This window comes from Astatotilapia calliptera, chromosome 18 (assembly GCF_900246225.1).
Source record: "Astatotilapia calliptera chromosome 18, fAstCal1.2, whole genome shotgun sequence".
Lineage (NCBI taxonomy): Eukaryota > Metazoa > Chordata > Actinopteri > Cichliformes > Cichlidae > Astatotilapia > Astatotilapia calliptera.
This window is the reverse complement of record NC_039319.1, coordinates 29,447,838-29,473,838: the sequence shown is the minus strand read 5'-3', so window position 1 is coordinate 29,473,838 and position 26,001 is coordinate 29,447,838. Positions and strand designations below refer to the sequence as shown.

General features: G+C 40.3%; 1 protein-coding gene across 10 annotated transcripts in view; it reads right to left on the bottom strand.

Moving 5' to 3' along the window:
* The window catches only part of ctnnd2b (catenin (cadherin-associated protein), delta 2b), a 240,231-nt gene that overhangs the window by 50,501 nt on the left and 163,729 nt on the right, over window positions 1–26,001 (bottom strand). For all 10 annotated transcript variants that reach the window (XM_026149115.1, XM_026149114.1, XM_026149116.1 and 7 more), the window contains 2 exons: window positions 10,749–10,881; window positions 2,048–2,261 (listed from right to left, as the gene is read on the bottom strand). In XM_026149115.1, coding sequence (XP_026004900.1) covers window positions 2,048–2,261; window positions 10,749–10,881 — 347 coding nt within the window. The remainder of the gene's footprint in view (window positions 1–2,047; window positions 2,262–10,748; window positions 10,882–26,001) is intronic.

Genomic DNA, 26,001 nt, shown 5'->3' with positions numbered 1-26,001 from the left:
TGGCATGGCTAAGTAATGGTTTCATGTGGTCTAGTACTAGATTAGACAATTACAGGAATCAGACGACAATGAAACAACCCACTTTCGCTGCCAAAATAGCTTTGAACCCATCAGGGCATAGATACATGGGAATGTCCTCTGATGTCTGGTTCTTTTGGGTCCTCTGGGTCGGAGGACAGTGCAACCATGCATTCTATATATGCTCGACCAGAATGGGCTATGTAAGCTTATCAACACCTTGTTTGTCATGTTCCTCAAGTCAATGCCTAGCATTTTTTCCGTGTGCGAGTGGCACTGTCCTGCTGAGGGGAGGCCACTGCCAGTGGGAAGGGAACAAAGTTTGTTTAGGTCAGTACCAACCCATCAGTGGCAAAGATCAACCCAAGGATTCCCAGAGAATTAGATCTTTGTTACTATTTGGTTCATTTGTTAGTGGTATTAATGTCGTCACTGATTTGCTTACACGTCCTCACAGGCTGACTACGGCAATAAAAGGCATAAATCATAGGACAAATATCCATCTCTTTGCAGCTCCATAGCAAAGATGTTTTCATGAGTACTGGTGCTGGTAAGAGAAATCTATATTTCTCATTTGGCTCATGGACTGGAAACACCCCGCCCCACCCCTGGGAGTTTCTGGCTGTAGATCAGTTTGAAAATTAAGTAACATTCCTCTTCTGGCTCCATCATCTCTCCATCCCTCTCGAGAGGTAAGAGTGTGTGGCCGTCCATGTAAACTCTAATCAGAAAAGAGATTGCCAGGATACAGTAAATGCTGTAAAAAAGAGGCGTTGCTGGTAATCCTTTAATCTATCCGAGTTTACAAATGCTGACCTCCACGTGGATTATAGAACCTCAAATTAGTCCACCCTGAACACAATTTCTATGGAGATATTTGTGTTTACTCACAGAGGATACAATCATGCTGTGGATACAAGTGCAGTACAGACCTTTGCACAGAAATTCAGTTTGACAAGTCAACAGCACTTGATGAGTACGGGGAAGTAGGCAGGCAGTAAACAGTTGTCTCCTCTGTGTGAGTGTGTGTGTGCCTCTGTATTTGTGCTGAAGTGTAAATGGAAACATGCATAATGCGGCATGTTTTGTGTCTTGGACTGCTCTCTGTAAATATAGTCATATCTGTATTGTCCATGTGAAGGAAAATAACGTGTGTGAGGACTATATAGGGACTATAGTACGAAGGAGTACCCACAGGTAGAAAATCTAAGACTTTTTCTTGAATTACAGTTTTATAGTATTTGGTATATTAGCAACAGGACCTTTATGTCCTGTATGGGCACCCTGACTTCTCTGCAGCTATGCAATGATGCACTGTGTATTCTGACACCTTTCTATGAGAACCAGCATTCCCTCTTTCAGTAATTTGAGCTTAAGTAGCTCATCTGTTGGATCGGACCACACAGGCCAGCCTTCGCTCAACATGTGAATCAGTGAGCCTTAGCTGCCCATGACTCTGTTGATTCAATTTCAAGCCCTTTCCTCAGGCTGAAATGTCCAACAAGCCTAGTGCTAGTTGAGGTTCACATAATGTTCTACAAAAATAAGCCTCATTTGTCCAGGAGAAGGATACACATCTGGTTAGTACCCAGGAAATATGGTGAGTATTCACTAATGATGGCAACTTCAAAATACACTATACGGACAAGTACTGGGCCACTTATAGATTACACCAACAAGAACTGCTCAGCCATTGTAGCACATGTAATGAAGCAGCCAGTTTTTAATCTAAAAGAGGTTTTGGAGCGATCTCGCTCTGTAATTTGTAACTATTGTCTGGCTTGGTATCTAAGTTGCTATGGTATGGAAGATCTAGGAGGGAAGAGAATTCACAAATTGACCTGTACTCGACTGTATGGAGCGACCACTTTAATGACCCATTCATTCATAAATGTTTTAAAAGGCAGGCTGCATGGCTAGGTGCTTGATTTTATACAATGTGACAATGAGACTGAAAACACCAGGATTCAAAGATAAAGAGGCGTGGTCCAAAACTTTTGTTTAGATAGCGTATGTGCACGTGTGTTACCTGTGAGCAGCTCTCGGATCTCCACGTCTGTGGTCTTCCGGAGTAGTCGCACTAGAGCGGGTATGCCTCCGCAGTTCTTCAGGGCGATCTTGTTGTCGTCGTTGGCTTTGCCATACACCAGGTTCCTCAGGGCTCCGCAGGCGCTGCGGTGCACGTCAGTCATCCTGTGGTCCAACAAGTCCACCAGCAGCTGGATTCCACCCTGCCGCCGAATCTGAGACCAGAGAGGAGGGACAGATATAAGGTGTGGATTATAATAAAACGAGGGGTGTTTTTATTTAGCCTGAAAGACATTGGAGCATCGTTTACCCCAATCTCCTCACAAAATGTTAACAGGTGAATTGTACTTTTTACCTTGTTAGTACTAAAATAAACAAACAGGCTATGCTGGTGCTCCTCTCACTGATACGAGATTTATTGAAATGCCAGCCACTGCACTTTCTGTCCTATCAGCCCTCCCTGCTTTCCTCTGTCTAGACAAAGAGAAAATGTAGGGCAGACTGGCTCCTCTCCATAAAAACAAAAGCAGTGGAAGAGATTGTGCAGAGATATGGTAGGTGTGCTTGTCTAACATGACTTTTGTACTGCAGCATTAAGCCTTATTGCACAGATGTGTTTGAAAATGCCACAGCCGATACTGGCTGTTTACAAAATCAGTCACTACATATTCCCTGTAACCTGGGGTGGTTAGGATAATATAAAGAACTTAATATTGTGTCAAAAAAACTGCAATTACAAGTGCATTTTAATAAACCAACACATAACCCCAAATAATACAACCAGCAGCAAAGTGATTGTAGATTTACCTCTTTTTCTTTTAGATAGAGGGAACAAAAATATGGAGATCTTTCTTACCAAGGGTGACGTGTAACTTGTTTTTTTTAAGTTATTCAATTTTGTTTCGTTTTACAGTCATGCTGTGCAAACATTCAAACAACAAAAACTTAAAATGAACGGCGCTAAGAGTATTTGGTAAGAGTACGTGGTTATAAGTAAGTAAGTAAAATAAATAAAATTTTATTTATATAGCACATTTCTAGATAGACATCACAAAGTGCTTTACAGATATAACAGATTAAAAGACAAAAAACAAACAAAGTTAACAAAAAGCAATTTTAAAAAGATAAGTTTTTAGCTGTTTTTTAAAAGTAATCAATGAATCCAATGAGTTCCAAAGTCGAGCGGCCACAGTAGCAAAAGCTCTATCACCCCTAGTTTTCAGTCTCGTATACTGAATGACAAGTAGGCCCTGACTACTCGACCTCAGAGACCTACTAGGGGCATAGGGCTGCAAAAGTTCAATAATATATGGTGGTGCTTGTTGTCGAAGAGCCTTAAAAGTTAAAACCAAAATCTTAAAATGGACTCTAGATTCGACAGGAAGCCAATGTAACTGCTTAAGCAACGGTGTTATATGTGAATATTTAGAAACTTTCGTCAAAAGTCTTGCTGCAGCATTCTGAACGATCTGCAGACGCTCCAAGGAACCTTTGTTTAAACAAGTAAACAGGGAATTGCAATAGTCCAATCGTGATGAAATAAAAGCATGAATAACAATCTCGAGTTCGGTATAGGAAATTATGGAGCTCAATTTAGAGATATTTCTTAAATGATAAAAGCAGGACCGAACAAGAGATTTAACCTGACTATCTAACGTAAGAGCAGGATCAAGGATAATCCCTAAGTTCCTGACAGATGGTTTTACAAACGCTGAAAGAGGACCAAGAGCATTTATTATACTGGGTCTATGTCTATCTGGGGCACATAAGAGGACTTCGGTTTTGTTATCATTTAGTTGGAGGAAGTTTTCAGCCATCCAGCCTTTAATGGTTTCCAAGCACACATTTAAAAGCTGCAGTTTAGAAACCTCCTCCGGCTTAAAAGATATAGTTGGATATCGTCCGCATAACAATGGTAACAAATATCCTCAAAAGGGCTCAGAATGTGCTGGAGAGGGAGTAAATAGACTAAAAACAGTAATGGCCCCAGCACAGAGCCTTGTGGCACACCAAAAGACAGAGACGCAGAAGATGATCTATACTTAGAAACTGCCACAGAGGAAAATCGGTCAGAGAGATACGAGGAGAACCCTTTCAATGCAGTCCCAGAGACACGACCCAGTATTTCAACCTGTTAAGTAAGATAAAATGGTCAACAGTATCAAAAGCCGCCGTAAGATCCAACATTAAGAGAACAGAACAATTTCCTGCATCACTTTGTAACAGAATATCATTAGAAACTCTAAGAAGGGCTGTTTCGGTGGAATGGACTTTACGAAAGCCCGATTGAAATTTGTCGAAAATACTATAATTATCTAAGACTGCTGTAAGCTGCTTAGCCACGATCTTCTCTAAAATCTTAGCGATTACCGGAATTTTTGAAATTGGTCTATAATTGCATAGGCTTTTTTAACAAAGGATGAATAACAGCAGTTTTAAAATAGGCAGGGACTATGCCCGAAGCCAAGGAGGTGTTAATTATAGTAAGAATGCAAGGACCAGTAGAGTAAAAAACATTTTTAAATAATGATGCAGGTAACACATCAAGAGAGCAAGTGGATAATTTTGTTGCACTGACTATTTTTTCCAACTCTGGTAGTGAAACAGGTGAAAAACCTTCTAAAACGACAGGCCGAGCTGGCGTGGGAGCAGACAGCGCAGATGCTGAAAAGGACAAGTTTTTCCTTATGTTACTGATTTTTTCTAAAAAGAAATCAAGAAAAGTTTCACAATCTTCAACAGAGGAGATAATGGCGGCAGGTGAAGCAGGAGTAATAATATTAGTAATAGTATCAAATAAAACTTTAGGATTACCTCTGCTCTTTGTAACCAACTGAGAAAAGTAAGCAGCCCTCGCAACTCTAATAGCACTGTTAAAGGAGGCTAAAAGATCCTTTAAATAGAGGTGATGAACATTTAAGTGCGTTTTCCTCCATAACCGCTCTGCTTTACGACAATTTCGTTTTATAAGACGAATGTTGTCATTTAACCAGGGTACAGACTTAGAAACAAGCACAGGTCTCATTTTAATCGGACAGATTTCATCTAAGATCGAAAGACAATGATAATTGAATAGATCTATAGAAAAATCAACATCGTTTTGTGGGGATAATGTTAATTTAAAAGCATCAGAGAACTTCTGTGCTGTGGAGGGGTTTATAGTACGGGAAATGACTGTCCGATGAACAGGAGACATAGGCTTGCAAAAAGACATATTAAAAAAGACACAATAATGGTCAGAAATAAAAATGTCCTTAGAACAAATAAAATCAATATTCAGACCCAAAGAAAAGACAAGGTCCAATGTATGGCCTTTGTTGTGTGTGGGGCCAGATACATGTTGGATAAAATGAAAAGAGTCCATAATGCTGGTAAAACCCCTAGCAAAGGGGTCGGACTCATCATCGACATGTATATTAAAATCTCCCACAAGAAGCAATTTAGACAACCTCATAGTAGAGGACAGAAAATCACTAAACTCAGCTAAGAACGAGCTGTTTGGGCCAGGAGGGCGATAAACCAGTGCACAGTGAAAAGGATCCTTCTTTCCGATTTTGATGAGCTGCAGCTCAAAAGACAGAAAGTGTCCAACTTTCACTGCACGGCAGTCTAAACGGCTCCGAAATGCCACCGCGAGGCCTCCTCCACGACCAGATCCTCGAGGCTGGCTAATGACAGAGAAGCCGTTTGGGCACATTTCAATAGTAGACGAATAATCCGAACCCCGTTGCCAGGTCTCAGTCAAAAACAGGAAGTCCAGATTTTTAGAAACAATGAAATCGTTAAGCACAAACGATTTATTCGCCAAAGATCGGGCATTAAAGAGCGCCATAGACAGCGGGGTGAAAACATTGTTGTTGGTAGAAGCTCGAGTTTCTCGAGCTAAAGGGCGTAAATTCCCGAGATCAGAGCCTTCATGTTCATATATTCCACTCACCGAGGGGATAAAAAACCAGTCAGCAGAAGAGTCTGGATGAACCCTTCTGAGATAACACGAGAGCCAGGCCTCTCCATATAGCTGTCATGTGCGTAGGCAACAGAAAACGCCCGACATCGCTTTCTAATCAGCCAAAGGAGCCTAAGCTTCACCTGGATGCCTGATCTCTTTCCTCTTCTTCTCCGTAGTCTACGGGGAACGCTGAAAGCGTTGGCCGAAGATTCAGTCACAGGCAGAGGGTGGAAGGTACCAGAGGAATGCGGGAAAAAGAGTGGAGAATGGAAAGTCCCACAAAAGGAAGAGGAAAAAACATCTTTGGCCGTCATTGACGAACGGATGGATAATAGCGTCAGACGGTCGTAGACCAAGGCAGCCAGAACATCATTAAAACAGTTAAAAAACAGCAGAGTAGAGAGAAAAAACACAACAATAGAGCGAAAACAGCTACACCCGACAGCGGCAAAGCCAAACACAGGCGCCATCATGCCGGAGAGTTTTATTGTTAGCAACAAAACAGAACAGTTGTGGAATTGAAGTAAACATACGTATTAGTATGTATTACTCTACTTTCAAGGACCCTTTGAGACAAGACCAAAGATGAGATGTTTGGTCATAATGCAAAGCGCCACATTTGTCTAAAAACAAACACACAAACACAGAATATCAGCACAAATACCTCATCCCAACTATCAAACACGGTGGTGGAGGGGTGATGATTTGGGATTGATTTGCAGCTGCAGGACCTGGGCACGTACCAGTCACTGAGGCAACTATGAACTACTCTGTATACCAAAGTACTCCAGAGTCAAATGTAGGCCAACTCTGACAGCTAAACTGGGTCTGTCAAGGTTCTGGGTCATTTGACATGGTATTTGTGGTTTTTGGGCTTTCAGGTTTTGTTTATTTAAATAATCTATTCGACTCATGGTTTGATTCATGTATTTTCAGTGTATTTAGTCTAATTCATAGATGCTTTAGAGTCTATTTCCTTCATCAGGGTTCCCATCCTCTTGTGTCGACCTCATTCACGTGTGTGTTTTCCCTGTTTAGTTATCTCACTTCCTGCTTTATTTTGATAGCTGTGCTTTGCTTTTGCTCTGTGATTTAGTTCAGCTGTCTTTGTTTCCAATACTTTATAGTTTTCAGTTCCTTTTTGGACTTTTTGTTTCATCCCTTTTTTGTGGATTATCTGCCAACAGCCTTAATAAATGGTTCTCTTTTTGTTAATTCCTTCCTGCATTCTGAGTCTGAGTGTTTGGATCCACATTCTACAACTCGTGATGGGATCATGCATCAGGACAAAAGAATCTCAGTGTGGAAAAAGCCTGGACCTCAACTTGATTGAACTGCTGGGACCTTAAGAGAGCTGTGCATAAACAGATGTTCATAAATCGTAAGGAACTGAAACGATCTCGTACAGAAGAATGGGACGCAATTACTCTGCAATAATGTGAGAGACTGAGAAAGTCATGCAGAAAATGACTGCTAAACATGGTCCTGCAGGGTATTGAATCATGGGGTTCAGAAAGTCCTGTGAAAACTTTCCTTTTCACATGACTGAATGCACTGAAGTACTTGGTTACGTTTAGACACTATAATGTTTTGGTAAGGTTTAGGAAAAAAACAAAAAAAACATCCAAACCACCCTGTGATTAAAGGACAGAGTGCTACAATAATTCTGCAAGTTGAAAAATGACGCTTAAAGGGCTTTTATTTCAAGGGGTCTCCCAGAAGTGTTACAATCAAGTGACAGATCAAACTTAGTACTGTCTAGACTCGTTTCACGCACAAACACAAAACACATCTTATGCGTAATTTTGGGAATGCCAACAGCTCTGGAATAACAGCAGTATTTGACACCTTGAGAATGGGAACGGGCTGAGATCTCTCTGTCTATTATTTCACCAGTCAGGCATCTTTCTCAAGGACAAAAACAGCTTGGCCCCTGGGTTGTAGTTTTGGCAGTCCTGCGCTACATACTACCATACTTCATCAGTCATCTTACACAACCTCGTCTCTCCCTCACTCTATTTTTTAATGCCTGTTGGCTCATTGCTGTTTGAAGAACTTTGTTTGCCCTCGAATCCATTTCCTCCATGGGGATTAATAAAGTGAACAGAGCTGAACTGAGTTGACATTGAGGAGACAGATGAAACTGTTTTCTGCAAGACACTGAGCAGTGATGGCTCCAAAGGACAGGAGGAGCAAGTGTAGGCACGCAGTTATAAGCAAAACTGGGTTAAGTGCTCGTAATGAGGAGTTAATGCCATCTGATGAGCAGTGTGGCGGAGCTCCTGCAGGTGCGCACGACTGGGGCAGAGTTTATTGTGAACAAAGGCATGTCTTCAATCTTCATTTCTTGATGTAATGCATTACACTCAGCAACACCTTCACATATTGCAGTGCAGACACATACTTCATACTGCAGTTCTCTTCATTACTTGCCGCAACAAAGAGAGATAATGCCGAGAAAAGCATAAAAGATTCCTATGAAGAAACTGGGCAGATTCACCGCCTTCCAGCTCAGCATCTGATTTCTCACAATGTGTGATGCTAATCAGGTGTTCTTTATCCTGAATGAAGAACACTGAGAGAAAGCCTTCTTCATCAATTCCAATTAGGGACTAAATAAGTTAACAAATTAACCAGATTTTTCAATGTGTAGATTTTTGTGCTTAAGCTTCATAAAACATTTATCATATAAAGTTATTTATTATGTGGCATGATTATGATCTGCACATTGGTCTCTGGTACTACATAGCTCCTCTCCTCCCTCTATGAAAACACACTAGCTAACTCATTCATATTAAAAAGCAAAAGAGGACTAAGGAGGAAGAAAACAGCAGCTGTAATTCTCATCTTCAGGAGGAGTTCAGCTAAAATTAACCCCCTGCTTGCTTTATCTTTGTTCTTGTGTTAGAGAGCAATGGCACCTGGTACAGTACATACAAATTACATAAGACTTTATTTTTTTACTCTTGGTTGAACTCACAAGCGCCAACATTACATTAGTGAACTCAACAAAGGCATCTATTTGCATGCAGGTTTACTTCCGAGGAAAAATGAATACAAAAAAACACTGTGCGGGATGCGAGGACAGCCAGACCAGCCCTAAAGCATGATGGGCTTTCAGTTAATTAGATCAATTAGCAAACAGCTGTGGTGGAAAACAGCATCAATAGACATAAATCTGTTACAACAGCAAAACCTCTGTCTAAATACTGGGTAGGGCCCCCTTGTGCTGCAAACACAGCCATCTGGGGGTGTTCTGTATTATCTTGCTCCACTTTGGACTCTTTGTCATGTTCCTCAAGTCGCTCCTAAGCATCCGCAAACAATGGCGACGGATCCTTTGGGTTTCCGAGCATCAGACCTATTCGGAATGAATGCTTTGATCGTTAGCATTTACTTTGTTTAGTGTTTTAATCTTCTGGTGTAACGGACAAAGAATATAGGGTGGCCCTGAGAGGTCAAACACACTGCGACTTAAGAAAACACCAGCAAACAGGAAAAAAAGCTGGAACAACTCTCACAGCAGGAGTGTTTTTGGGGGAAACAGCAGCGTGAGGGAATAGCCGTGGAAGTGACTGAAGGCAAAACACGGGAAAGACCGCATTGATTCACGCTTAAAAGAAGCAGAAGATTCTTCTGTGCTGGGAGGGAGAAAAAGATGCAGATAATGTATGTTTTGATTTAATATTATCATCACTTCCCAAGCTGGTTGATCTTTCAGGGCCACCGTAAGAATAGTCAAAAACGATATATATTTGGCTTTAAAGACTCAAAACTTTGTTTTCTCTCATGGTGACCCATGATCAAAGATGATGGTGCTTGGGTGCATTTAGAACAACTCATTTACAGACAATCAGGACAAATCAGAGACTTGGGTCTGTCTTAAAAAAACTCTAGTGAAAAGCAGGCGTACTTATCTGCTACTTTGCCGTTTTGTTTTGTTTTGATGCATTCTGCATTCATTTGTTATTTCTGGGTTGCTTTTAACTGCTTTATTGATTATCCAGTTTTCACAATTTTATCTAAAATTAGTCACTTCTTATTTTAATTTTTTTTGCATACATTGTTTCAATATATAGTTGATTTTCTTTACTGTGTTCTTTTTAAAATGTTATGTTGCTGTAGATTGTTTTCAGAAAAAAGCACTTTGTGGAGGTGCCATGTAAATAAAGACTACTGTTTGTTCCAAAATGTCAATATGTGTAATTTAAGTAAGGCCCGCTGGCAAGATAACTGATGCGCTGCAATGCTAGAATGACCACAGGCAGTCTGCTTCAGGAACATTATTGGTGAATCCACACAGAAAGCACCGTGGAGAAGTTGCAGTATTATTTCACCATTTGTCTGTTCCATAAGTATGAAAAACATTTTTAATGCGAGCACACACACACACACACACACACACACACACACACACACACACACACGCAGAGTCATAGAGCACCTAGCTCTGAAATCGTACTTGTGGCACAGAAAGCACTGACGAAAAAATGTTCAGCAAACCACGGAACGTTACTCAAACTCTACCTTAATGTTCATCTGCACCAGAGGAAGCCCTGGGAGAGAATTTCAGTGGGTGTTCTGATTAAACTTACAGAGTTAAAGCATGCATGTGTGTAAGCAACATTATGTTGTAGCGCTATGACATCAATTAAATTAAATAATTTAATTTATGTCAATTAAATATGACATATTTAATTTCTCCGTGTGTGAGAATCTTGTGTCTGTGCAGGTTTCCCTCAGTGATTGATACCTCAGATTTGATCTTGTTGTCTCCAAAGCAGAGGTGCTGGAGGTAAGCAGCAGCATTGGATTGAACTGATGGGAACTGATGTTGCAACATCTGGATCACCTCTGGCAGCTCTGGATCCCTCCAGCCAAACTCCCTACAGAGCGACACAGAGAGAGAGAGAAAATATAGTATGCTTTGATGAATGCAGAGATAGAGATGTGTGTGCGGAGCTGAACCTGTTAGCCTGCCTCCCTACTGTGACCCTGATTTAAAATGCTTACCGGAGAAGGAAGAAAGAAAGACAGAGAGACAGAAAGAGAAGCATAATAAGTTGGAATAAATCAAAAGAAAAAAGGGAGGGGAAAAAACGACACATTAAATAAACAGAGATTTCTGTTCTGTTTCAGTGATCTACAATAACTGTTTATTTAGGGTGAAATTATTCAGCACAATATTAAAAAAGATGCGCGTCACCAGGTGACTGTTTCCAAGTGACAGTTCACTAAAGGCCTGCCAATTTAGGTTTGGGACATAAGCACAGGCTGAATGATTTGACCTTTACCACAACAAGTGAGGAACCTAAATGTCATACATAAATTAAATGCTTACCTTGGTTATGCAAATTAGTAAATATGAGATCATTAGAGTGTGAATGTAAAATGTAAACTATGTTTAAAGGTAAAATAAAGCACTGGTAAAAGGTGTTCTATTATTTTTGTCAACATATTCTTCACTTTTCCACACATGAATTACAGAGTATTCTGTAGCGTCACAGTCAGACATGTAGGCCTCCTTTGTGGAACACGTGAAAAATCAAATGCTAAAAAAACCAAAGAACAAACCTCTACTGAGAACTGTGGAAGCCATCTGCAGTTTCAGGCATCTCCAGGTTTGTGGAATTATCTGATAAATAATTATTCCTTTGAGGCACAGCCCATCCAACAAATCTGTATGGTTTATGGATGCAGCTTGCTAATCAAGCTTGCTTAGCATTAGCTAATGATTAAACACTCATCTAAATATCAGAACTGGCTCAAAAGAACCAAATAAAACGGTTATATGGCTGTTAATATCAGCATGCTGATAACCAAAACAAAAATTATTCCTGGCGTTTTTATTGATGTTTAGAATTGTACTGTGTAGAAAACACAACTAAAAATGAAGGTCTCATTCTTTTCTTATCAGAGCCGGATCAATAGAGGATTTTAAGACCTATATTGGAATTTCTTGATTTGAAAATCTCATATTTAAATATATTGGCCGATATTTTTAACATCACAACAGGCTCTATTCTAATATTTCTTATGTGTAGTTGTTTTTTTACTCATTCACGCTCTGGCCAAGTCAGCTTGGATCAGCTGGTTGTTGAGTTTATTACGTTCCAAGCACGTGCGTCACAAACTATATAACATCAACAGTCAGAACATGGTAAAAGGCTGTTCCTCTCCGATAAGGAAAGAAGTGCTTTTAAGAAAAAAGATATGAAATGAAAAAAAATATACAGCTTGATTTAATAGTTCTAGGTTGCTTTTTTGAAAACATAACCCTATCAAATAAGCCCAAGGACTTGCAGGCTGCGTGCATGCATACATTTTTAATGTGACTTGCTGTCGTTTTCAGACAAAGAAGTCATTTTTTTTAACTCAATGCTTTAATTTGGCTGTAAAGAAATGTCTACGGTTTCTCCCTCCTCTAGAATCCAGGCCCTCACTAACAGCGAAGGCCGGGCACTGTTAGTTGTCTATAAAATCCACCTCAGTGAATGGAGTTGGCAAACTCACTGCAGTGAATGTGGTGCATTTTCTGGCTGCCCATTGTGCTAGATCAATATACATTTTATCCTGTGGACTCCAAAAGCACTGCTAAGGTCTAATGAACACAGTCAAACATTTAGAGATATGTCATAAAGCAAACACAGGGATACAAAAACCGCAGCCTAACAAATGCAAGATGTTGCAAAACGCACCGCCTTTGCTTCTAAAGTAACCTGACGTTCATCCTTTCATTTTGTGCATCTTCTCTGGGTATAACAAAGAGAAGCAAGTTAAGTCATAAATCAAAAACACATGAACTTCGAAACTTTCCAGTTTTTTTTATAGAATGTAAAACAGAAATTCCCAAAGAGCGTCCATTCGGTGTATTGTGGTACAATCCACTATGGCTTCTATTGTGCAATGAGAATACTGAGCAGCTACTGAGCCACTATAAGAGCTTCTTCCTTCTGTGGTGATAAGTCCTTACTTTAATTTCCCCCAGCTACCCTGGCTTTAGCGTCCAACCAGAGGTCTACTAGTGCTCTTGCCTAAAAGGCGTGCTTATACACACAGACAAACACACACACACACACACACACACACACACACACACACACACACACACACACACACACACAGAAACACAATAAGCTCACTAACCCTGCACATACATGTGGGGGGTGCTGGCACGAAAGTAGAAACACAGATTAACGTGAGAAAGATGTGATGTGAAAGAATAAAGCCGCGGCGAGGGAATCAGAGGACTGGATGGATTGTGGAGAGGGAGGCGTGGTTTATCGATGTAGGCCAACAAAAGCATCGCAGTTCCTTGACAGCAGCGGTTTCTTGGGACCAACTAAGGCAGGCGCCTCTTTGTTTGGTGCAAACTTTTAGTCCCACAGCAGGATTTAATATTCTTGGGATTTGGGAGGAGGAGCCGATGCTTCCCGGATACTAATTTCTACCATCATCTTTCGCCATATGCTCTGCTGTGTTTGATAGAGTCCACCTGCTGTTTCTTCTTTTAAACCTGCACCTTTCTACTCTTTGATTTGAAGCTTTCTGACAGTCATGAGAAGTTTAAGGCTGCATGCCTTTCTATTTCTCTTTGATGTATCTCTTTCTTGATGCTGCAACAACCCGCTGAGATAATTTCAGTTCTGGCTAATCTAATGTAAACATTTGCGCACAAACACTTGCAGGTTTACACACACATGCACTTATCGCCGGGTGCCGTGGGGTCAGCGTGCAGCTTAGGGCAGCATTAGTCAAGACACACAATGCAGCGTACAACTAATGCCGGCAAACGAACACACACGCATACACGCTCACTGACTTGCATGCACGCCCAACCATCAAAGGCAGTGCAGAAGAGCCAGGATTAGAAAGCTTTTGTCTCGAAGTTTCATAATGACCCAATGGGATAAACTCAGTGTTTGAAAAATGGGGAAAATGGAGAGAGAATCATTTCAAAGGTTATTTGTTTCCCTGCGCTCTTTAAATTCCAACAGTTTTCTCTCTTTCGTTTAAATCGATTGTGTGAATGGCTTTCTGTTTCTTTTATGGCTTCCCTCCACACGAAGAATCCTGCTGTTACTAACATACGGTAGCAATAAATACAATTAAAGATTACATAACCTTGAGTAGGTTAACTGGCTGATAAGAAGCTCCTGTCATGTGTGTATGTTTATGTTTTTATGAGGTGGTGGGACGTCTGCACATATGAAGCTTCTAGAATAATCAGTAAAGATCGCTTCTTACATCAGACAGATTAGTTATGTAAACTGATGAAATGGCAAAAAACAATAACATAACTGCAATTGTCTGTGAAGGTTCTCAGTCATCCAGGTCATCGTAGTCAACTGCAATTGATTACAGAGACGATAAGAGAGCTGAGATTTAACTATAGAAGTACATTTACTGTAAATGTGCTGCACTATACTTCTGTTTTACAGGACAATGTTATATTTACACTGATCAGACATAATATGATGATCACTGACAGGTGAAGTGAATAACACTGATTATCTCTTCATCTTGGAGCCTTGTTAGTTTGAAATATTAGGAAGCAAGTAAACATTTTGAACATTCCCAAGGAACCAAATTGTGAAGGCAAGATGACTGGGTCGAAAGCTGCAGCTCTTGTGGGGTGATCTATCAGAAACCAAAGAAGGAACAGTGGTGAACCAGCGACATGGTCATGCATGGACAAGGATTACTGATGCTCGAAGGCTGACCCGCGTAGTCCGATCCACCAGACGAGCTGCTGAAGCTCAAAATGCTGAAAACTTGAACGCTAATTCTGATAGAAAGGTGTCAGAATACACAAGACTTAAAGGATCTGTTGCTAACATCTTGGTGCAGATACCACAACACATCTACTGTCCACGCCTCGATGGGTCAGGGTGGTCAAAATGTTATGCCTGATCGGTGTACTTTAATCAAAAACCAAGTAAACCAAGAGGACCGAGTCTAAGGGTTATCATCTAGGAACTATAGTTTTAAAGTACACCGATAACAAAGAATTTTGTTAATTCTTAGATTTTTTTCAAATTTTGCTGAAATTTCTCTTCCACGTGACTGTTGCGTTTCTCCACTCTGTAACCAACTCGTGTTTGTGAATGTATTCTTGGTCCTTCTTTGAGTTACTCCCAGATTGATTTGGAAGTTTAGTGCTTCATGTGGCTCTGTGTTTTTATTCCACTCTGTTGTTTTCCCTCCCCTTGCTAGTACCTGTCTGACTTTACCTGTTCCTTCCTTCCTAGTTTGTATTTAGTCTGTGGCCTTTTCTCATTTTCCTCCTCGTCTCCTTTGTCATCCTGTCTGTGACCTGGAAATCCATTACAAAATGTCTCAATTTCTAAAATAAATCTGGAGGAGAGAAGGTAGAGGAGTCTTTCAGGAGGAGCTATAATCAAGGATGGGCAAGTGTTGTTAAATCCAGCGTACCCAAGACTAGGGGAACGCAGCTAAAATATGAAACCATCCATCCATATGTTTTTTCAGTTTTTTAAGATCATCAGATTTTCTGCCCTTCATTGTTTCTCTGTGTGCAATTTAAAAAGGGGATAACACCTTGTCACATTGTTATACAACAAAACTATCTATGATGCAGTTGTGTCAGATGTCATGTTTAACACTTTAAAATAATGGCTCAATGTCCCATTTGGCATCTTTTTCATTCTAAACGATATTTAGTCCAATAAAAAAATATATTTCCATGAGATAATCTGATGGGATCCTCTGATGCAATTGGATTAATAGAAAGTGGTGAATGTCTAAATAGAAGACAAGTTTTGAAAGTATATCCCATGACTGTATACTGAATGTGTGTATGTATCCATTTTTCCTGCTCAACTTTGAGGACAAAATGTTCCCTTGTTATCACAGTGTTATTCACTTCACCTGTCAGTGTCATAATGTCAAAACAAATTAAGGCAAAAGAAATTAGCATATAGATGTTCCTATTCGCGGTGCACCTGTGGATGTATGAGCAGCTATCACTGAATTATTTGTAAACTTAAAAACATCTTCTTCCTCCGGCAAGTTCTGGATTTATAAGGAAAATCCTTTTCATGTAATATCTAACAGGATTTATAGGCTATTATCCTTCATTGAAATATGAGATAATAATGTCCTAACAAAATTACCGCTAAGCTAAATCTAAAAGTATGAGCATGCTTTGCCACTGTGTGAGCTGACTCAGTTGTGACACCAGAATCGGGTGCACTTTGTGATGGTAACTGCAAGAGTTGGGTGTTTTAATTGCCTCCAGGTGCTAACTTCCTGACATGCACCCAAATACATTCAGTGCTTTTCTCGATGTAGAGCAAAAAAGGTTATCCACTCAGCTCATACATTTTAACCATTTTAGTGACAACGAGAGCCGTGGATACCATAATAAGCTACACAAGAGGTCCGTCGGCACAGATGTTTGAAGGACTTAACATGTGCACCGGTGAAACAATTTCACTTATATTACTCCATCAAAACACATAGATGTTGCTTGCACATCAGTGGACGAACAATAAGCATTACCTGAAGGTAAAGTGGCACTCTACCACAATAACTCTAAATAGATTTTTTATCATGCTGTGATCTCTTAAATCCACGGTCTTCTTTTAAGTTTGTATCTTACATTATCTCCCTTTCTAAAATCCAGGTAGCAAGAATAGGCATGCCACTACTGAGACACACAAATGTGACACAATAAACACTTATCCCTTAAACAAGGGGACAAGGTTCAGTGGGTGTAATCCTGCAGGCTCAGAAAATGTGACAGACACACACACACACACACACACACACACACACACACACACACACACACACACACACACACACACACACACACACACACACACACACACACACACACACAGGAAGAAGACACAACTGTGTGAATAAATTTTGACATAACAGGAATTGGCCAGAAATGTACATAAATACATCATAAAAAGAAAGGAATACACACACACACACGCACACACCAGAGTCTAGAATAAGGCCAGAGAGACAAAAGTGGTGCATCCATCACAGCAGATCAAACTCAACCCAAGGCTAGAGGCGCGATGCTCTGCGGAGTTGTGCACACATACAGTGAAAAACAGCTGTACAATAAATATTCATCTTTGTTTCTCTAGTATAAAACTTTTACGAGACTTAAGTGACTCTTAGTATCATTTAGTATGAGTTCACAAGCAATGTAAGGGACACTTGATCTGGACTTATTTATTAGTATTATGTTGCAAGAGAAAAATGCAAGGAGCCACTGATAATAAACTATAGTGTGAGACACACGAGACGTATAGAAACACAAACATGCATTTATTCTATATGGGACTACAAGACAATCTCCCTAAGTGCAAACTGAAGCCATTGTGAAAGAACTACAATTCATTGGAAGCTTGCTGAGTCAGTCCTCTGAGACAAAATGAGCAAAAATAAATAATAAATGACAGAAAAAGAGCTAATATTTCCTTTTATAACAATGACACCAAGCAGCAGCCTCCAGGACTAAATAAATGTTGTAACGGCTGTAATTCCTCAAATGACCACCTGAGGCTAAATCTAAAAGCCAGTCAATTCCCATAGACTCCCATGTAAAGAAAGCCCAACTTAACGGCATTAACAAGCATGTTCAAAATTTCTAAATATAGCTTTGGCCTAAATAGATAGTTTGTATCTTCATAAATCCTTCATCTGGATAATGGCAAAAGCTTAAAGTTAAGGGTGTGGTTACTCTGACTGACTCTTGTGCTGAAACAGGGAGCTATAATTGGTGGCCATCTGCTAGGACTCACTTTCAGTAATTCAAGTCCCTGAACTAGCTTAAAGCACCTTAAAGCGACTGTTGTTGTGATTTGGAGTTATATAAATACAACTGAACTGAACTGGAGCTATCCTCAGTGTTTCAGCTGTTGGAGCCCTTGGGATCATTTTAATTACAATTATCTGACAAATTCTGTGATTTGCTATTTGCTACAATATGTCCAGTTCGTGCTTCAGTTTTGGTATTTTATTAGTCTGTAACTTAGGACTAATTAGCAGACATCCATGTCAAGTTGCTGGATGCTTGCTTAAGCTTGCTAGTGTTAGCTGATAATGATAATTTAGCACTCCTCCTTGCTAGTCAAATGTGGGAACTCTAGCACAAATAATAATAATAATCCGGTTGTTCAGTCTGACGTCACTAGCCGTGTCTGGACCTAAACTCCGCTGCAGGTCCATATATCAAACGATCACTATGGCATTACTGAGAGTTGAAAAACTGTCTAAAGTCTTTCATCTTTAATAAAATGATCAGCGTTCTGCTCTACCAGGTGTAACAATTGAGTTTAACATCCAGGCATCCATGAAAACGGAATTTATGACATTTAACGGAGTTAGAAGTTAGCAGGGAGTTAGCTCGCTAGCTTCTATCTAAATACAATATAGCATGTCCTGACTGCGGGGTTTTGGAAACAAATTAAAATGTACAGCTCTGTTATCACTTCCAGCATAAATGAAGACAGAAAACTAAACAGCAGTGACGTTTGTAGGGTTACTGAAGTTGGGCTAGCTGGTATATAATGATGTTAGCATAATATAAACAAGCTAACTTTTTTTCCACTCGATAAAAGTTACCGTGAGTGTTCTCGGTGGTCAGGAACAAATGTAATCGCATGGCAGGATGCTGTAAAAGGACCAAACTTCAGCCAGGAGAACAACTGAGATAATCCATCCACAATACGAGGTTAGTCATTCATATACTGCTGCATGGGCTGGGCTGTAGTTACATCCTAAGGTTTTAAAAACTGAGCTTAAATAAATGATTAGCGGTAATAAAAGCCGAGGGAGGTCAACAGTGATCACTGACTGTTTTAGGAGCTTTTTGAGATTAAATAGAAGAAAATACATAACATTAAACATGTTAACAACACAAAAGCCATATTAAACGCAGACTACTTTAGGCCCGGAAGTAGGATTCGTCACGTCATCACTTAACAATCGGATAATAATAACAACAACAACAACAACAACAATAATAATAAAGAAACATGTTTTTGGCCAAAATCCTAAGGCTAAAGCTTCAAAATGTGGAATGCAAAGTGATGTCACACTGCCGCTTTCCATCATTTATTTACAGTCTATACAGTAGCATGGGGTTTTATACAACATCTTTTTAAACTGTATTAAAGTTTTAAGTTATGATTCAACTCTCTAAACTGAACACTATGTCTGACAGATAAAAGGGTTTACTGTGTGATTCACTGTATCAACAGAATCCAAGAATTCTGAGCAGCAGTTTTATGAACGAAATTCAAGTTTGTTTGTTTTTTCCGATTGCTTAGCACTAATTAGTAGGAATGCATCTATGCAAGGCTCAAAAATGGGCATTTATAAACCACTGGATGATGTCCCTTTTATAAATAGTCTATGTACTGTATGGGGCATGGGTGTCCCATACAACATAAAGATGATATAAGATGTCATTAAAAGTGCGCCGAAAGAAGCCGACACTAAAATACTCTACCTACAGTTGCAGAAAAACTCGAGTCAGGCCCGTCTCCTGTGGGAGGGTTTTCTGCCCCAGAAAGCTGTACTATTATGGTTCATTCATTCACTAACTTTAGCCCAGAGCTGTACAAGTTTTTACTCCCTCTCGCTTTCATTCTGTGTGTGTTTCTTCCGAAAAGAGAACACAAGAGAATATGGTGCTCCCAGTCCCAAACACTGTGTGACAACATCACAGCGGGGTGAGCAAATACTACTGAGCCATCTGTGAACTTCAGGCAAAAGTGTTCATGCAGGGAATGTTTGCACTGTTTTAATGTTAGAGTTAAGAAAAGAATATAGAACATATTTGGAGACGAATGCTTTTGTGGAAGACACGAAATTCTGCCAGAACTGAAAAGTGAACTGAGTGACGTGAGTTTAAAAGTAGGCTCTTATAAATATGTGGAATTCTGCCTTAGCTTTTACCGATTCTCAAGTATATCAATAATAAAGATAGGTAATGAAAGCACTATGCACTGTAATTCAAAAAATTTATTGAATAATGAAGAAGCAAAAGAAAGACTCCTGATTGTCTGGAGCTCTTCCTACAAGGACAGATTTGACCCAGCAGATTCCACAAATCCAAAGATTTGTCTAAAAACTAGTAGTATACACAGTATATATTGTGAAAATTCATCTTATGCACATATGTAGATACATCTGTGTAAATGGACCTGCGCCTGCATCTGTGCGCATGTGCCTGACTCCCGAGAGCCTAACATTTCATTTGGCGACTCAGTGGACTGGGACAAAGTACCGTCGAACCATCAATCCCCTCTTTGTTCCTAACCATCCAGGTGGGCTATCTTGCATCAGCACTTGCGTAGGTATGTGTGCGAGTGTGTGTGGCTCTGTGCGTGATCATGTCACCCACAGCCAAAACATTTACACCACAATACGAGATGTCAGGCTGCAGGCAACCCAACAATTAAACTCGGTAAATAAATAAGCTATCTATGAATTATGTATTCAGAAAGCGGGGCGAGGCGCTGTGATGTGAGGGCTGCAGGCAGATGATGCTCCCTGCCATATCGGGCTGAAAGGATTTCCTGTGAGTCAGGATTTTTGAGGAATAGAGTGATTTGAAAGCAGAGAGTGAACTATGTGATTTGTGTCGGTATGTTTGTGTGTGCACTCCTACTGAGGATTGTCAGTGGGGGAAATGGAGATTCGTCTGATGACTCAACCCCCGAAAGACAAACAGAAATACAGGCAGACACGGAGCGACAGGTAGAAACCTGCAGAGTAAACTGATAGAAAAGGAAGAAAGGAGGAAAAGAAGAAAGAGAATTTGAAACACACTGACAACGGCGCTGATTCACTGCATTAACTTTTCAGCAGGGCATCGCACAACTTCAGGCGGCTGATTAACAGCAAAACATTACAGTGTATTCATAGAAAAAGGGAATTCAGCAGCGCAAGCTCCAGTGTTGTACTGGTTAGCACCAGAGAAAAAAAACCAGAAACACATGCGGAGCTGCCCACATCAAATTCAGCTGATGGGTGTAGCTCTTTGTATAGTAACTGATCAAGAATGTTTAAACACAGCAAACCGGGATGATGTTTGTCTCTTTAAAATATTTAATGTCATCTGTTCTTTATGAAAGAGCAAACAATGAAGATGGAATTATGTCTCACACTACTGCGGTGTGGTAAAAAGAGCCTAGCATTAAATGCTCTATAAAAGTTATCATTTGTTCTGTTAAAACCATAAACTGTATATAATAAATGGTGTCATTGTCTACTACATGACACCGATTGGTCATTTAATGCAGCGGTCCCCAACCGCCAGGCCTCGGACCGGTATCGGTCCGTGAGTCGTTTGGTACCGGGCCGTAAGAGTTGAGGCTCAGGTGTGAAATGTGTGGTTTTCAGGGTTTTTATCGGCTTTCAGCGTTATTTTGTTATCGTTAACTCGGTTTTCCTGGGTCTTTTCACGTGTGTTATGAATAAATCTTCATTTTTTCGGTACCAGTACTAGTTTTATTTTGTTGTATTTATCCACGACACCTTAAAGGCCGATCTGTGAAAATATCGTCGGGCATAAACCGGTCCGTGGCGCAAAAAAGGTTGGAGACCGCTGATTTAATGGCGTCATGACAGCGACTCCTTCACAAAAAAACAAACCTTGGTGTTTTGAAGACAGGCGTGGATCTGACTGTGGAACCAATTTAAAAAGGCAAAGGCAAAATCCTATGACCCCAAAAGTTGTTGATCCTCACCGACGTGCTTTTACCCCAAGGGCCATCTCCAGGGTTCTGGCCCCAGTGACCCCTAGGACAAGGTATGGTTTTTCCTCTATAATGGTACTGTGAATTGCATTTGGTCTAAGACTTTGGTGAGAGGCTGTGAGCAGGAATGGATATACTTGTATCCCCCAGGTTTGCCTTTGGATAAGGAAACAGATCCTGAGGGTCTTGACTGTTGACTGTGCTTACTTGCCAAATGACAGTTCAGAGTGCTCAGATTTCCTGGCAGCTTTGCTTTCCTGAGTTGGGTGCCTGAAATTGAGCCATTTGGTTATCCCATTGTCCTACTGGGGGACTTTAATATGCACAATGATAGCCTGACCTGGAGGAGTCTGATTGTGAGAAATGACCCACCTGAGCCCAAATTCTGTTTTGTTGTTGGATTTCTGTGCTAACCACTGTTTGCCCATAACAAACACCGTGTTCAAACGTAAGGATGTTTATAAGGGGGCTCACGCCATCACTGGGGATAAGGTCACTAATGTAGTTAACCCTCTAAAGCCTAACCTTTAGACAGGTGTTTTGCAGAGTTTTTTTTTTTCAACATCTGTCACTCCGGAGCCTCCTGAACCATTTGCTTAATTGAAAAAATTCCAACATTTCCTGAAAGCAGCGACTCTGCGTTTTTCAGTGATATTAGGGTCATTACAATAATCACACAGCAGTCCTGCTGGTTGGTTGAGAGAAGACAGAGTGAGTGAGTGTTATGGAGCACTACAGAAAACAGACATTTTATTACATTTGGGTTCTTTTAAACTTTTAAAAGTTTGACCTAAAAGTGGCAGGACCATTTGTGCTAACATTGGTTTTAACGGTTTAAACTCCTGCAACAATGTGTGGAAATGAGTGACTGTGGCTTTGGACAGGGTGGTGTTTCCCCCATTAAGAAGATGGAATGGAGAGAGTGTTCCAGTGTGTTTAGGTGGATCACACTTCTCAGCCTCCACAGGAAGGTCCATCCAGTTAGTTGGACATTGAATTCTACAGAAACAATGCATTTTTTCATCCTCGCTGTGGAATACTGGATCGGCTCCTCATCCTTTTGAGGATATTTGAGCGTGTGTGGGAGTTTGACCAACCAGTTTACATGTGGTCTGTGGACTTTGGTCATGGTCCTCAGTCAACAAGTGCCTACTCTGGGTTGGGAACAAGTTACTGCACCAAGTATCTTGGGGGTTTGTTCATGAGTGAGGGAAGAGTGGAGCAGGAGACTTACAGATGGACTGGTGCAGCTTCAGCAGTGATGTAGACACTGCACCAGTCTGTACAGACTACTACAGGCTCCTGTGACCTAGATAAGTGGCAGAAACTGGATCGATGAGTGGAAAAAGACAACAGACACAAGAGCTGCTACAAGAGAGATGTGTACTCTGGAGTAAAATGAAAGTGAGAGAAGACAGTGGTGCTGCAAGAATTCAAATCTAGTGATTTGACTCAGTGTGCTCTCAGTGCTCCTGTTTATTTCTAACATGACAGCTCCACATTAGAGCTCTCACACTTTAAACTGCATGCACAAAACATTAAAGATTGCTCAGTGTGTTCAGCTCTGACTCTGTCCCGTAGCCTAAAAAAATGAGGTGTGGAAATTGTTTTAGTTTGTCACCAGATAAAAGTGCAACTAATTTTACTGACTGAATAGGTATTCTTGATCATACATGTGCTACAAATGTAACTGATTAGTTTTCTCATCTCATTCCAGACCAAGTTATGTGTTGAGCATAAGTTATGGGGATCTACTCTTGCAACAGAAAAAGCACCTTTGTGACATCGATAATTCTGATTTTAAGGCCAACATACCTCACTAACCCCTTTATCTCACTTTGTGGTAGACTACCACTCAGGACAATACCATGGTAACCAAAACACTGCAATAGTTAGAGGAGACATTTGTGTCTATATGATGCATCCATAGAGTTTGGATTCATCTTGACAATCTGGTCTAAAAAGTTATCGGTCCACTCTAAATCCAGATATGGAAACATCTAGCTTCAAACAAGAAAAACATGCCGAAGGCCAAAACAATAACATCAAGGCTATGTCTATCCTTTATATATCATTTATGGTTGAGAAGAAATCTATTTGTATTTGATGAATGAGTTTTTTTGTGGCACAAACCCACTTACACATTAAAGCAGTTGCAAGTTAAATGTGTGTCTGGGTGACATCTTTGTAGTTGATGGGAAGGAGAACAGAAACTGAGGCAGGGAGAAAATTTGAGAAAAAGTGTGTGTGTGTGTGTGTGTGTGTGTGTGTGTGTGTGTGTGTGTGTGTGTGTGTGTGCGTGTGTGTGTGTGTTTGTGTGTAAGTTTGGGTTACAAAGATACTGTTGGTGTGCGTGAGGGTGTGATAGCATGGCTGACTGACTGGCTTATTGAAGCTGGACGAGATGAACGAAAGGTCAGGAGATGTCAGGCAAAGCTGAGAAGCACACATACAAACACACAGAGTCCATCTTATCCATGTAACTGAGTATGGATCAGAGATTCTCAGTGTGCAGGAGAGCATGAAATAAAATCAGGCACTTTTAGGATTGGGTCAGATCCTGTCTCTTACAAATCTGTCTTCGTGTTAGCATGAATGTTTCCATAAATTACCAGAAGCCTAAGGGAGGAAGTGCGTTGGAGTACATAAGATGCTGTCTCTACAGTAACATGTCTTGATTTGCCAGATTACGCTGGCGAACGGCTTGAAAAATCAGGTAAATGAAATTTGTTTGAATCTTTTAGAGTATAAAGATAGTTTAATGAGCGTTTCCTCATTTATGTCACTACAGATAGTATCAGTGCAACAAATTATTTGATCTCTTTTTCATTTTCATGTAAATTCTATTTTCATGCCTTCAAAAATCAAATAGTTTTCATTACTGAAGCTGATTTTGTAGAAGACGAGAAGGAAAGTATTAACTCTGAAAATTATGATGAAAAATCTTAATGATGACTTTATATGGTCAGGCGAAAAGGAAACTTTTGACTGGAGTCTATCCAGTATGCGAAAACGAATTACACCACATGAGTCAGTCATTTGTAGGACCATCTTTAGCGCCAATAATTTGAATTCAGTGTTTTCTATCTGATTTTATTTGTCTCTCTAACCTTAACACTGTAGAAGAGGATTGTGGGTATTCGTTTATGGACAATATTTCAATCAGGTTGTGATATGGATTTTGACTGGACCATTGCAACACCTTGATTAGCTGCTGTATTTTGGATCATTGTCCTGTTGGTCTAATGGACCACTGCAAGGTCATCACGTCCTGTGGCTGCAAAACAAGCCAAATTCTTACCCCTCCACCACTGTGCTGTTTGTGTTTGAGGAGTTTGTGTTGATATGGTGCTTGGTGGTGGCCAAACATGCAACACCAAGCACCATATGAACAAATTTGACCAATTTGGTCTTGTCTGCCCAAAGAACATGTTCTGCTCCAGAAGTTGTGTGTTCAGGTGCAAATAAGCCTGCCTGATGTGTTTTTATAAGAGCAGAGGCTTTCTTTGGCAGCTGTAACACTACATCACTAACTACCAATGATTCAATTTAATTCAGTTATATTTACAACAACAGTTGCCTCAAGGCCATTTGGATTGTAAGGTAAAGACCCTACTGTTAAGAATACAGTTAATATTTGTTCCTTAATGATAACTGATTGGACTACAGTGCCACACACCAACACAATTCTTCATCCTAATGAGGACACACAAGATCTTTGTTTTAATTTTTAATTCTGAAAACAAAGCAGACAAAATAAATTAAAACCAGCCCTAAAAGACTTCAAAGTGATAAGAGTAAACATCTACAGGTAGAAATGATGCTTCAAATCTACGAGCCTGAGCCATCACTGCCTTTGTTACTAGTTAGGCTCTGGCTGCTGGGCTGGGGTTCAGCATACTGTCAGCGTTAACATCACTCTCGGCTCTTTGCTAGCTTTGTGTTAGCATGCTGTCTGTGTATGCAGAGAGTTAAAAATTCTGTTAGCAGTATAATACAGTTATCCAGTTTGCACTTTACCATCGTGCTCTTGTCCTTTTGTGCTACAAAAACATTTTCCGTACCTTCAACCCTCAAAAGTTGTAAACTGCCCTTTCCTTCTCCCAGCATATAAACTCATATCTGCTGATTGTAGTGTAGCTGACGTGTGGAGGAAGAAAAGGGCACGTTTATTTTTTTCTTTTTATACTCTAGTATTATTATTATTATTATGTTCCTACTATGACTGCTGGATGTTTGCATACCAGCTAG